Source organism: Palaemon carinicauda, chromosome 27 (genome assembly GCF_036898095.1).
Source record: "Palaemon carinicauda isolate YSFRI2023 chromosome 27, ASM3689809v2, whole genome shotgun sequence".
NCBI classification, from domain to species: domain Eukaryota; kingdom Metazoa; phylum Arthropoda; class Malacostraca; order Decapoda; family Palaemonidae; genus Palaemon; species Palaemon carinicauda.
The window spans coordinates 50252502-50267935 of NC_090751.1; the positions used below are offsets into that span (position 1 = coordinate 50252502).

The window sequence follows — 15434 nt, forward strand, 5'->3', positions numbered from 1 at the left end:
GAATTGAAGACTCGTAAATATATTCGTGGCCAAGTAACGCGGTTGTTTAATGAACATGATAAATTCACGAGTATGAATAAAACTGAGTGCAAGGCTGTTCAAATTAAACTAGTATCGTACAGTGATCAGTTGAACAGTCTTAATGATGTAATCCAGAAGTCTTTGTATGGAGACGGGAAAAATGAAGAGGAGTTCTTATTAGAATTGCAGTCTTGTGATGATTACTCAGATAAATTAAATACCTGTTTTGCTGTTTTGCAATTGATGTTTTCTAAGCCTGAGGCCAAGGATTCTGAGACCGCAAGAAGTCTCTTGAAGAGTCCTGTAGTTCCACTTCCGGTTTACGGTAGCACCGAAAGTGAAAATGTTGAAAAATTTCTTGTTGAGTTTGAATCGGCTATTGCCACATATTCTTACACTGAGAGAGATAAACTATTACTTCTCAAGCAACAGGTATCAGGCAGAGCCTCAATTTTACTCGAGAATCTTGAAATTTCAAAGCAGACCTATACTAATGCTAAAAATTGCTTAAAGAAGCACTGGCTTCTCGGTCGCTGCAGAAATACAATGTAATTAAGCAATTAAGTGAAATGAAGCTTGAGTACGGCACTGATCCTTTTTCCTATATTGGAAATATTACTAATGTAACAACATTTTCTACATTGGAAATCAAAGTAGATTATATTTTGCAGTATTTCATCTGGCAAGGCATGAATGACTCCTTTAAAGCTCAGCTAATAAATGTGACTAATCATGTACGTCCATCACTTGAGGAGATGAAGGAAAAATTCTTTGAAGCATCTGAACGTTATATGGACGTCACAAGGAAGTTTAATGAAAGGAGGAGACAATGAGGAAAATCTTCTACATCACTTGCAGTTAATGTTAAATATGAGGGTAATGAAACTTAACAGAATTAGTACTGCTGACGCCGCTTCTCCGAGGAAAAGGTGCACTCTTTGCCAGGAAAACCATGCAACACATAAGTGTATAAAATATAAAGAACCTGAGCATAAGCTGAGACGCTTAGAAGAACTTAATGGTTGCAAGAAATGTGCTAACATTGGACATACCACTGACAAATGCAAGTTAAAATTCTTTAAGAAATGCTATTTTTGTAAGGGTTGGCATTTTTCATTTTTGTGTGATCATCAAGGTGAAAAATCTCATGATGAAAAACTACAAGTGAATGCGAGAGGTAGCAAGGAAGTAAAAGCAGGTAATTCAAAACACAGGGAAACCTCAAGAGATGTAATGATTATAACTAAAGCTTTGCATACCACTGATGGCGCCTCTGTTTTGCCAACTATTACCTGTGAAATGTTGAGTGGAGCCCTTGTTAGAGGTTTGAAGGACTGTGGCTGTCAGACCAGTTTTGTAACTGAAAAACTTGCAAGTGATAGTAGGTTGAAAGTGTTAAAAGATAATGTCTCTTTAACAGTCAATGGTTTTAATTCAAGTAAGAAGTATAAATCCAAGATAGTTTAATTAAAGTGCAACTTTGATGATAAGGCTTGTGTAATACATGCATTGTGTGTACCAAGCATAGATATAAATTTGTCATTGCCAGGAATTTCAGAAGTGGCCGGGGCCTTTGCCAAAAAAGGCTTCAAACTAGCTGATAAATATTTGACTGATGGTAGTGATAAAATAAAGGATATTGACTTGATACTCTGTACAAATGATGCCCATTGTTTATTAGATTTTTCAGTAAAATTTGGCAATGATCACCCATATGTTTATTTGGGATCAGCAGCAGGAGTGATGTTAATGGGTAATGTCAAGGTTATGCAACAGAATCTACCTTATCTTTCAAATGATTTTTCTTGTTCTCGGTGTTCGGAGCATTCTCGCACGGTTGCCGATTATGGGGAAACATGTGAGTTAAATGGAAAAAAGTCCGCTGTATTTGATGGCATAGATGAATGCTGCAAGTATATTGGATTTGGTAGTTCTGTGTGTGAGCCAAGGGGCTTAAGTTTGGAATGCGAGGTGGAGGTTCAAGCTAACTTCGTTATTCTAAATGAAAAATGTATGATTGAAAAATCAGAGCCGAGACGTAAAACTGACAAGATGCTGCGGTCTGTGTATGAAAAATCTATTAGTGAACCAGACCATGAAGATGGAATCTTGATGTCAGATTGTAATGGAAATTTGATTAAGTTCAACCTTGATAACATAAGGAAAAGTGTTGGATTCTCATTCGTGAGTGGAATGGACAACCCAGCTGACAAAATTACACTATGTCTGTCATTCAAAAGCTTAATGAAGTGTAATTACCATAAGGGTCCCAATATACGTGATCTAGATCAAGCTAGTAAAAGTGACTTTTTAGGTTTCAAGTTACCAATAGTCGAGAATTTAGAAACCATTGAGGCATATAGTGCATCAACCAGTATAAAAGAAAGCCTAACTGTAAAACTAGAGCACTTAATACCTCTAGAGAGATATTCAAATATTAATAAGTTGATATCTGTACATGCGAAAGTTCTGGAATGCTGGGATCGATGGAAAGGGTTTATAAACAAGTCACATGGCTTTGGTAAGAAGGACCTCCGCACTAAGGCTTTGACTCAAATAATCTCTAGGGAACAACAAATACATTTTCCAGATGTTATTGACTATTTAAGTAGTAACTCTAAAACCAAGATGGCTATGCCTAATTTGATATCACAGTTGAATTTGTATCCAGACACTCATAATTTAATAAGAGTGAATTGTAAATTTAATGAGAAGCGCAGTGTAACCAACCAAACTTATCCTATTCTTTTATCAAGAGAGAGTACTCTAACAAAACTTATTATATTGGATGAACATTTGCTTTTGAAACATGCTGGTTGCTATGCCCTTTTGACAGAATTACGTAGGAAATTCTGGATACCAAAATTCTTCTCAACAGTTAAAAGGATTCTGAAGGAATGTGTTGTATGCCGGAGATATAACCAAAGACCTGTCAAACTTAATCAATCAGCCTATAGGGAATTTAGATTGAGTCCATCTGATAAACCTTTTGGTAATGTATACCTTGATTATTGTGGTCCATTTTATGTGAGACAAGGGAAAGATAAAGTAAGGTTTGGATCCTTGTTATTTCATGCATGTTCACACGAGCAGTTAATCTTAAGATCTGTATGGATATGACAGTTGAAGAGTTTTTGCGTGCTTTGTCACTGCATTCTTTTGAATATGGAGTCCCTCAGTTTATAGTAAGTGATTTGGGTACGCAAATAGTAGCAGGAGCCAATATTGTTCAGGATTTCCTGAAGGATGCCGAGACTGTTAAGTATTTAACTGATAATAATGTTGAGAAAGTCCATTTTCAACAGAACTATAAGGGCTGCAGTCAGCTTGGAGGATTGGTTGAGAGCGTAGTCAAAATGACAAAGCATATGATACGGAAGTCAATCAGAAATAATGTCATTGAATTTAGGGATTTTGAATATCTTGTTTGTCATGCTGTACATTTGATCAATAGAAGGCCGATTGCATTTAAAGAAGCATTAAGAGATTGTTCTAATAATGTACCAACCCCTATAACGCCAGAGGAACTTATTCATGGATATTCATTGGTCTCTTTGAATATTATTCCTGCATTACAAGCTGACCCTGATTCTGATAAGGATTTTCAGCTTGACTTTGATGTTGTACATAAAATTAAAACATCTTATGAGCAGCTGAAACAAATTAGAACTAACTTGCTGGAAATCTATCATCGGGAATTCATGAACACTTAATTAAACAAGCTACTGATAAGAAGGATAGATATGCTCCTGTAAACCATAAACAAATCAGTATCGGCGATATTGTGCTGATTAAGGATGATGGATATAAACCTGTTAATTATCCTATGGGAATTGTCAAAGAAGTTTTCAAGAATATCAACGGAGAAGTAACTGCTGCGAAAGTTCTGAAGGGTAAAACCAATGAAATAACTAAAAGGCATGTTACTTCTTTAATACCACTCTTGAGGAAGGAGTCTGATGAGGATGCTGTAGGATCAGATGATGATGATGAGGATGCTGTAGCATCGAAAGAAGAGATTCCAGGCATAGACGTTTCTAGAAAACGTCCAGAGAGAAAAGCTGCTGAGATATCACGGCAAAAATTCAAAACCATTCTAAACGATGATATTTCAGACTAATATTTTTTTTTCTTTATTTGATCAAATTTACATAATTCTTATGTAAAATTTGATTTCTTCCCCGGGAGTGTTGAAAAATAAGTTATTTTTTGTTTTCTGTTTCTTTTTATAATATGGTAATTTGGTAAGTTTGTGAAGGATTGTTTTTATTTCAACATGCATTTTTAGTATTTAAATAATTTTTTGTTGACATAAAATGATGACAATTCCTTAATAACCTGTTAAAACTTAAGATGGTTTGGGTCGTTGAAGAGACTTGCTGCTCGTTATACATTTCTTACAGAAAGGAGAAGTGGACGGCTTTCCATGAAAATATAGTTAGTTCTTAGCCATCTTCACCAGTGACAACATTGGATTTGCTTGCCTCTTTATCATCATGGTGAAAAAATAAGTGATCTGTACCATGGATCCGCATCTTACGTTGCCTTCTTCTTGGAAGCCTCATCAAGAGCCAACACAGCAATTGTGATTTGTTTCATTTACAAACAGCATACACGGACAGTATGGGTTGTGAGGTACGTCATCATTTTTAAAGGTCATTTAAAATTTGTGATTTATAATCCATAGTTCATTTGATAATGAAAGTCCCTTGCTTTGGTTTTTAGCCCCCACAAATAAATATACCCTTGGATAATATTTATATCATTTACAATTTTATGGGATTGCCATATTATACTTTCCCAGTCATAGTTAAGAGATTCATTTTATATTCAGTTACTTTGTGCTGGTTAGATAATTTAAGTGTTGTATCTTATTTTGGTATTCTCTCATTTTGCCACTTTTACGTTAATTAATAGTTTGTTTACATTCGTTGCTTTACTACTTAGGTGGTTATTCGTTCGGCCTTACTGTAAATTTGGCTCGTTGTATACAAGTGATATACTTAATACGCAAAGTGGACCATTGCCTTTAGGCAATTATTATTTTGATAATTCTAAGTGAAATCCATTATTGATACAATACATATATTTGAATGGCATTCCTGTGTTTGAATAATTTATTAGCGGTTTTGATAGTTTAAGTTACCATTTGAAGTGTAACTAATATTTGGTATTTTATGCTTATCTAGGGGTTCTTGAAAATGGTAATTGGAAGTTGGAGATGCTTGACCATCGCTTTAACCTACATTTAAGGCGATCATCTTCGACAGCAGCAACAACAGCATTGGTTTTAATTTGAGCAGCAATACATGAAATCATTTTATTTTATCTTATTCAATTTCTTAGTTGTTTTTTGGTTGAAGTTTTAAAGTTCATAATTTTGTGAAGGTTGAATTAAAATAAGAAAATTGCTCTGTATTAATTATCCAATTACGTAGTAAATTTTTCAAGAGAGGGGCAGCAAATAAGATGGCATAATAATGGCATAAATGTTCACGGGATGTATTCAACTGAAGGATGGAAAGTCATGAAATTATTACAGTGTAATATAAACGGATGTAAGAATATAACTAAATCAATCATCATAGATAACGGACTATACTTTGTGGATATATACATATGATACCTTCAAATAATTACAGATTGGTGTTTACAAACTATTAGCCTGAAATCAAGAATGAAACAGCAATTTACTAAAAATTACTATAATATCATTACTTTTTAGCAACTAACCTTTTAATTATAAATGATCTGAAAACATGAAGTTTCATGATGAAATCCTATCCATATGACAAGACTTACCTCCGCTAATGACATTTGCGATGTTTATATACAGAAAAGAATTAAATAAAAAAAAAAAGTTTGCATTTGTCATATTTCCCTTTCTTTCTTTTCATACTTTTTTCTATTTTTCCTATATCTCTTGTTGAATTTTTTCATGATTTCTCGATTTTTCTCCTTACATAGCATACTTTCCCAACTCTGACAAAATGTTTGTAACTTTTTGCTTCAAAACAAAATAGTATCTGGTTTTGTAATAGTAATAATTAGAGTATGTAGGGTTGTCAACAAAATCCATAAAGCAATAATTGATGTCACCCAAATTTCAAGCATGGAACCCCACAAGGTGTGAACAAATCCTAACGGAATGTTTATTTTCAATCTGTAATCAATGTTGCCTTGAAACCACTCGCAGGTCAATCATACACGCCCCACCCCCAGTCATCACTTTGGTTTCGTTAATTGGAGGATAGATACGCGGGTTGTCGAGAATTTTACTTTTTCAAACCTTGCACCAAAGATGTTACATTGATATACGTTTATACATTGTGTTGTTAGAGAGAGAGAGAGAGAGAGAGAGAGAGAGAGAGAGAGAGAGAGAGAGAGAGAGAGAGAGAGAGAGAGAGAGAGAGTATAAATTAAATATATGATACTATAAGACTGACCCACGTGGCTAGAATGCTCATCCCATCCATGTACCAATTACCATAGCAAAGGAGCAATGCGATCAAATTTATTTATAAGTGGAACAAGCCCCGGCAGAGAAAGGACCATTAAAGAAGTAGAGCTCAAATGTACCATCAATAACTATCCATGAATTGGAGTAGCTGACTTGTAGAAGAAGGACGGACAAAGTCATGACGTTCAGAGATGTGATTGGCTACGAGATATACTTAGGCAACAGGTTTACACATTGAAAATCACTCGTGGATCCAGAAAAAGTTCATGGTAGTTAGGGGGGCACTAATTTACATGTACACACGCACACTCATACACTTGAAAACACACACAAACATACACACACATAGACACAGAAACACACACGCACATTCACACACACCCATATATATATATATATATATATATATATATATATATATATATATATATATATATATATATATATATACTCTTATGAAGCTGGTGTAGCATGAGAGAAAATATCTTATTCATGTATTTCATTTGTGTATTTAAGAGATGTATTGCCAGCTCGTAAGGTGACTTCCATTCTCGTAGGTTTGAGTAATGTATGTAATTTACATTAGACTTTCATCATTCATTTAATTTTATTTGCTTTCAATTCAGTATATGTTTATATATAAGTTACTTTTAACAATCTACTTTTTATTTCACGCAGTTTTCGTACAAAGTCTTATGTATAGTTAAGGTATGCTGTATAACCTGTGTGAAGTGTGAACATGAGGGATTATGTAATTTTATGTTTCCACATGGTTAGAAAGTGCATGAAAATTCCTGAGGTAGATTTACTCTTTTTTTTGATGTCACAAGAAGTATGTGCGTGGAGATAATTTTGAGAGAGTTGCCTCGACATGTGCGTTGGAACTTGCCTGCTACCTGACTATTTGTCAAATTTGGCTCCGTAAGCCTGCCACCACGTTTCCAGACCGTGTTCTGAAAGTATATAGAATAATTAAGTCAATATATATAACCCCAGGAATGCATAAGCAGCATCATGGTTCCAGCCTATCCCAATGAAAGATCCAAAGTACGTCTGCCCTCTCTCTTCTCAAGTGTGTGTCCTTTCAAACGTAAATAAGCTTTTTACCCAACGTATATTCTGTATAGTGTTGTTCATACATTGGTGAAATTATTGAATTGTTAACACTTTAATGATTAAGCACTAAATGAAATTTACATAAATGTAACTGTCACACTTACGTCTTTTGGTTTACTCGAGATTACCGAACAGTTTGGCAAAATAAACACAACCCTGTTTAATCTAAATCTCTCAGGGCCAGTTAAAAAAAGTTATATAACAATGTACTTACATTAACATACTACACTTGATTAAAGTGTTAACTATTTTCATTAATTATCAGAATTAGGCATTTTCATAAATTAATGCCCGTGAAACAAGTGATTGTATAATTTTTCATGGAGTAACATTTTCTTGTCTTAGTCTAAGGTTTTTTCAGATTTAATATTTCAAGGGATTCATTTCTGGTGTTAATTCTTTTGTGTTAACTTTTTATAGAATATTTTATAGAATATTTTTGTAAAGTGTAATGTTTTGATCCCCAATATTTCTTAACAGTGCTTTGTTCGTAATCCCTGATTAAGAACCGAAGTAAGATGTTGATTTTTCACTGGATCTTATAAAGTAATGTACTCACCCAGTTTTGTTTTTAGTGTTACGTAAGAGACCTTTTCTATATTCAGTGTTTTTTATATATTGCTGTCTGGGAGTTGCATAGTTTTCTCAGAGTTTCAGTACTATTTTCCAAATATTACAGACTTATGTAGTATAATCAGGTGAGTTCTGTAGCTCAGGAATTCATGTAATTAGATAGCCATAATATATATTTTTGGTGCCCAGACGCTCGGGATTGAGCGAGTCGGTTTTAAATACTAGTAATAGCAGAGCCATGTTTTCATTGAAGGTTGGAACGGTTTAGCTTTGATACGATTCTGTGTATTGTTTGAATATAATTTTGGATAGGTATAATTTTTTATAAAGTACAAGATGGCGCAACTATATGTCCAAAAATTTTTAGAAAAATAAATTCAGGAATTGTCAAAAGATAATGTAACTAAAGCTCAGTAGCTCTATTTCAATGACATGTGGTGGCCATAAAATTAATGGAAGGATTAAAGCCCAAATCAAGTGTCTAGCCTTAGAAGCGTTGACAAATTCAGGAAAGTTGTTGGAAGAAGATAATGTAGCAGATCTGAAACTTTTGGAGAAGGCTGAACTAGAATTTGTAGCTAAGAAAGTATCAGTTGACCCAGGAACTGAAGGCATGTAAGCAGAAAGAAATGTAGAGGCTGAGATTCGACGAATTGCAGCGGAAGAGGATTTGATTAAATGGAAGATGATGGCCGAACGGGAAGAAAGACGGAGAGAAGAGGCAAATTAAATTGCAAGACTGGAAGAAAGAGAGAACGAGAAAAAACAGAGAGAGAGAAGAGGCCAGAAAAATGGCAAAATATGCAAGGGAAATGGAAGCAATACAATAAGAAAGAGAGTTAGAAGAAGCGGGACACGCAAGGGAATTGGAAGTGTTGAATGATCGTGCAAGGTTGGCAATGAAGAGAGAGTTGGCACCTGCTTTGCACGATCATGCGTTCAATTTGACAAACGTACAAAGGTTAATTCCAAAATCCATAAAAGAAGCTCACGACGAATTCTTCAATAATTTTGAAATGGTTGCATTAACGATGGAATGACCAGAAGATGGTCTGTGTTATTGCAGGGTGTCTTGATTGGAAAAGGATGCAGTCCTTATCTTACCTTGTCTTAGGACCAGAGGGAGGACTATCAGGAAGTTAAAAGGAGTATGCTACAAGTGTATCAAATGACTCTGGATATCAAAATGAAAGATTCTGAGGTTTGCGGAAGGACGAGAAAAGGACTTTCCTGGATTACATTTATAAGGTAAAAAATGATTTAAGAGATAGATAGAGGCTGCTAACGTGAGAGATATGGCTGATATAGAAGAATTGATGGTGCTAAAATAATATAAGAAAAATGTATTCTTAAACATATTCGAGCGTACTTGAGAGAGAGAGAGAGAGAGAGAGAGAGAGAGAGAGAGAGAGAGAGAGAGAGAGAGAGAGAGAGAGAGAGGTGAAGAAACTTGATAAAGCATCTTCACTGAGTAAAGATTATAATATTATCAGTTGTAAACCCTCCTTGGGTATAAAGCTTCAACTGTCGTTCCAACCAAGTGTCAAGTATTGGCCAAACAATGGAAACCTGTTCAGTGATAACTATGTGAAAAATTTTAATAGTTACAGCTGAAGTACCGCTGGTACTGTTCCAAGAAAGAATGCAATGGTGCCAGGGCAACAATCGTCGAATCGTCCTTCTTCAAGTATCGTGAAAGACATGCAGAAGGTTAATATTGTCTGTCATAAGTGTGGCAAGAGAGGCCATATCAGTAGGGAATGTTGGTCAAACTAACTGAAAGCCGTCATCAAAGTGGTTAAGGATAATTCAACTCCACAGAATGCGAAGATGAAGAAATAATCGGTAAAGTACGATGAGGAAAATAAGCCAGCTAACGTTTACACGACGAACAGGACAACCCCAAAACAGTGTGGTTGCCTTTAACCCATATGTTTATTAAGGTATGTTAGCTGCGCTGGATGGAAGTAAGCAGATCCCTGTCAAGATATTGCACGACACGGGTTGTAACCATAATGAAGTGACACAGAGTGTACACCCATTGGTGGAACAGTATTTCGAAAGAGATTCAGTCTTTTTGAAGGGAATAGGAGGAGAGGAAGTTGACCTTATTTGCCAGTTGAAACTGTTTTGCAAATTGGTGACAGGTCATTTTGATTTTGCGGTATAGGATTCATTGGCTGTTCAAGGAGTAAAAGTCTTGCTGGGAAATGAAGTTAGTGGAGAACTGTTTGTGCCTTGTCCCATTTTAACCAAGAAACCATTGAAGTATAGTCCTACGACTGAACTCTTGAAGGACAACCCTTATCTGTTTCCTAATTGTTTGACGACTAGGAGTATGACAAAGAAAGTGGCTGCTGAAGAAGACAGAGAACTGATGTAGTGATGAACATGGAGAATTTATTAATAGAAGAAGAGGAATCCCTTGATGGTACGCAAGAGGAGAGCTCCCGAGTGAGTTCGAGAGAAGAAGAATGTTAGACGAATGAACAGGAAGCAATGGATTTGGAAGAAATAGAAAACCTAGCATTAGAAGTAGGATAAGTGAGTAAAAAGGGATGATAGAATTGCAACAAAAGGATACGACGTTAACAGAGTTATTGTACCTTGTGGGGGATGAGACAGAGGTGCTGCAGTCTGCAACCTGTTATTATCTTAAGGATGGGTTGCTTATGAGAAAGCATAGACCCACCGATATCCCTTGAAATGCCAAATGTGGGATCTACCGTCAGATATTGATCGCCGTAGCACATGTGACGGGACACCTGGGAGTAAGGAAGACAATGGAGAAGATTATGAAAGATTTTTTTTCACCTGACATGCAAAAGGATGTGAGCCAGTTTTGCTGTGCATGTCACGTTTGTTAGATGGCTTAAAAGCCTAACGAGAACATCAAGAAATCCCCCATACGGCCGATTGAATTGCGAGGAGAATCCTTCGGCAAAGTAATGATTGACCTAATAGGACAGTTACCAAGAACAAAGAAAGGTCCCAAATATATGTTAACCTTGATAGGTCCAGTCACGTGATACCCAGAAGACATACCTGTCAGGATCATCAGTGCCAAAGTAATCGCTGTGAAGTCATTAAACTCTTTTATTAAGTTTGGTGTTCCGGATATCGTTCAGAATGACCAAGGAACAAATTTCACGTCAAAATAGTTTCAGGATGAGATGAAACTGTAGGATGAGAAACAATAACTGTCTACTACCTATCACCTGGAGACCCAAGGTGCATTAAAGAGATTTCATGAAACCCAGAAAAATATGTTATGAAAGTACTGCAACGGAACTGGAAATGAATGGGACTTTGGACTACTGTAGAAGTACATAATGCTTATCAAGAAAGCATGGGATGTAGCTCTAATAAAATATGTTTGGACAAGAAGAATAAGGAGCGATTAAATTGTTGGTAGAAAAATCGAAGGATCGAAAGGAAACAGATGGAGAATATGTCAAGAACTTAAGTAAAAGGATTGGTGAGATGAGGAAATTTTCCCAGGAAAACCTTACATCGAATAAAGGAAAAATGAAGAAAAGGTTTTACACATGAAAAGCAAGGATAGACAGTTTGCGGTAGGACAACAGGTGTTGGTTTTCTTACAGATAAGAAGGTTTCTTCTCACCAACAAGTTTCAAGGACCTTTAAGGATTTTGGAGAAGATCAGTGACTTGACCTACGTTATCGAAACCACATGAAAAAAAATAAAATAAAAAAAAGTACACAAACTTACTGAAACTAGATTTGAGTGAAAACGAAACCGAGGCTTCACAGGTGCGTATGGCATAAACCATTCCCTCCTTGGAAGACGACAACTGATATGGGGTAAAGGATGCAAGTAAAGTGAATAATTCAACCATCATTCAGAACTTGGAAGGGAAATGAACTCCTCTGAGCAAGGAGCAGTAAGAGGAATTAAGCCGATTGATTAAAAGTTCTCCTTACATTGAATCAATGTTCCAAAATGATACGCTTCTAAAAACAGGAAAGACCGTTCAAACAATGCGTTTATCAACTGTTTCCATATAGCCTAAAGGAAAAGGTCATGAGAAAAGAAGTGGACTATTTGTTACAAAAGATTAGCTAAACAAAGTTCAAGCCCTTACAGTTCTCCAAATTTGTTCATGAAAAAACCAGACGGATCTTTCAGGATGTGTACGAATTACTGATAGTTTGATACGATCAGTGTGGCCGATAAATATCCATTGCCTCTCATAGACAACATCGGATAAGTGAGATTCCAAGATCAACTTGTTAAAAGGTTATTATCAAATTCCTTTGGACGACAACGCAAAACTATTGCCTGCCTTTATAACCTCGTTTGGGTTATATCAACACACCGTCATGCCAATTGGTCTATATTTCAACAAGGGATTGATATCGTTCTAAGATTGATTGAAGCAATAGGCGTATATCTAGACTATATTGTGATATATTCATCACACATGTGTATATATATATATATATATATATATATATATATATATATATATACATATATATACATATGCACACACACACACACACACACATATATATATATATATATATATATATATATATATATATATATATATATATATATATATATATATATATATATATATAGGCTATATACAGTATATATACACACACACACACACACACACACACACATATATATATATATATATATATATATATATATATCCGAATCTTGAAGAAGGTATTTCAAAAGCTCTGAGGAGCACACTTGACGATTGACCTGGAGAAGAGTGAATTTGGAAAAACAATAGTTCGGTAATTGGGATTTGAAATCAGAGGAGGACTAATCCCCTTGGTAGCAGCTAATGTCAAAGGAATAAGAAAAGCCTCACCCCTCACAACGAGGAAGCAATTACAATGATATCTACAGGTGGCAGAATTCTACAGACGTTTTTGGACGAACTTTTCGACTATAGTCGCTCCGTTGACGGATTTGACTAACCCAAGAAAAAATTTGTAAGGTCCAGTGAGTGCCAGGAATCATTCAACAGGATGAAGGCTATATTGAATTTGAAACCGATATTACAAGCACCGGATTTCAACAAGAAATTCCTTATATAAGTGGGTGCGCTGGATAATAGGATTGGAATTGTCTTATTGCAAGAAGATAGGGAAGGAATTTTTCACCCTGCTTTTTTTATGACGTCGAAGCTGAAGAAGCATCAACAAGCCTACTCGGGAACTGCTAGCACTAATCACCGCCATAAGCAAGTTAGAAGTTTACATGAACAGAACACAGAATGAAGAAATTACAGTTTATTCAGTTCACAATCCTTTAAGTTTTGTTAATAAGATGAAGAATAATAATCAAAGATTAACTAGGTGGTCATTATGTTTGCAACCATATTGTATTAATGGAAAGCATATACCAGATAAAGATAATATGGTTGCACACTATTTATCTCTGGCTGAATAAGTGGATTTAGGCCTGGAATAGATAATCTTTTTGGGGACAGCTATCTTACGAAGCAGGTCTGGCATAAGAGTAAATATTTTATTCATGTATTTCATTTGTGTAAGGTGAGTTCCACTCTCGTAGGCTTACGTACGTCATTCATTTAATTGTATTTTCATTCAATTCAGTATATGTAAATTTACGTCATTAGTGAACCCTCGTTTATCGCGGTAGATAGGTTCCAGACCCGGCCGCGATAGGTGAAAACGAAGTAGTGACACCATATTTACCTATTTATTTAACATGTATATTCGGACTTTTAAAACCTTCCCTTGTACGTAGTACTGTTAACAAACTACCCTTTAATGTACAGAACACTTAATGCATTTACTACAGTACCTTAAACTAAAACAGGCACAAATATTAAAGGTGATTTTATATCATGCGTTTCCTAAACACGCTAAAAAGCACGATAAAAAATGGCAACCAATGTTTTGTTTATGTTCATCTCTGATCATAATGAAGAAACAAACTCATTTAGTGTACACATATATGTATAGGTTAGTTTTTGCATCGATTATATTGATTATACAGTATGTTGATTTTGTTATTACCAATGTTTTACTTAATTTTTCTTAGGACTTCCAAATGAAATGTTTTTCTTTATGACGCCGCCTGAAACGACGGCTTCATAAAGTACTGTACGCTCAGTAAACAACCACGCTCAGAACAAAGAAGGCATTTAACGCGCATGATGAAAGTGATAAATAATGATATTTACAGTAAAAGCATTTACAAAATATGTTATTACAAATATAATTTACCGCATCTATATAAAATCATACAGTACATACTGTACGTAGCAAAGCAAGAAAACAATTTGAGAGAGAGAGAGAGAGAGAGAGAGAGAGAGAGAGAGAGAGAGAGAGAGAGAGAGAGAGATTGTTTTACGTACGTAAATGTAAATTTTAAACAAAAAAAATATGATAGGTTACAACATGTAGACTTTTAAAACCTTCCCTTTAACTTAATGCATACAGTACTAAACTATAAAACAGGCACAAATATTAAAATGTTAGAATATTAAAGTAAAAAATAAAGATTGTTACTGTACTCACCACGAAAGAAGTTCAAGAAAAACTTGAATGATGATGGCGATGAATTTGCTGCACAGTAGAAATGATGATGATGAAGCTGATGATGTCTTCTACTGTGCAGCCAATGATAGTATTTTACATCTCTTCAGACGGAGGTGTCTTTTCCTGGGACACTTCTTCAACTTCTTCAATTTCTTCCGAAGGCGTACTAGCAGGAGGAACTGGCTCTTTTTTGCGAGGCTGGAAGAACATTGTGATCGGAAGTTGCTGCCGCTGCTTCTTTTTTCGATCTAAGAGCATCCTGTAGGGAGTCATGATGTCATCGACCTTGTTGGAGAATTGCATAGAACAAACCATATCCTCGTCCCACTCTTGCAACATTTCTTTCACCTCCTTTATATGGTTGCAGACCTTGGCAAGCCGTTCTAGTGTTAAGCCCGTTTCTTCGACATTTTCTTGGGTCTCTTCCTGGTTTTCACTCTCTTCTTTGCTTGCCGATTTCGTCAGGTCTTCTAGGTCTGCGTCAGTTAGCGGCTGGGAATGGCAGTCCAACAACTCGTCGACGTCTTCAGTCGTCATGTCGCCAAACCCGTCACCTCCAATTATTGCAGCCAACTGCACAGATTTCCGTATTGCAGAGTGTTGAATCTCAGCAGGTGTAAATCCCTCGTCGTCGTAAACAATCTGGGGCCACAACTTCTTCCAGCTCGCATTCACGGTTGCAGGTTTTATCTCTTGCAGTGCCTTC

At 35.7% G+C, this 15434-nt stretch overlaps 1 protein-coding gene across 1 annotated transcript; it reads left to right on the forward strand.

The window, feature by feature from the left end:
* Positions 1-891: 891 nt before the first annotated feature.
* LOC137620904 (uncharacterized) lies at positions 892-3734 on the forward strand. Its single transcript, XM_068351349.1, has 3 exons — positions 892-1459; positions 1571-3013; positions 3145-3734. The coding sequence occupies exons 1-3, from the start codon at positions 892-894 to the stop codon at positions 3732-3734; spliced, it is 2601 nt and encodes an 866-aa protein (XP_068207450.1).
* The last annotated feature ends 11700 nt before the right edge of the window (positions 3735-15434 follow it).

What these genes read in the sequence shown, in the direction of transcription:
- LOC137620904 (XM_068351349.1), top strand. Translation starts at nt 892, where the DNA reads ATGAGGGTAATGAAACTTAACAGAATTAGTACTGCTGACGCCGCTTCT. An exon ending in AGTCAATGGTTTTAATTCAA is followed by an intron (nt 1,460 to 1,570) that starts GTAAGAAGTATA and finishes TGTCATTGCCAG; the next exon opens with GAATTTCAGAAGTGGCCGGG. An exon ending in TCCATCTGATAAACCTTTTG is followed by an intron (nt 3,014 to 3,144) that starts GTAATGTATACC and finishes TGGATATGACAG; the next exon opens with TTGAAGAGTTTTTGCGTGCT.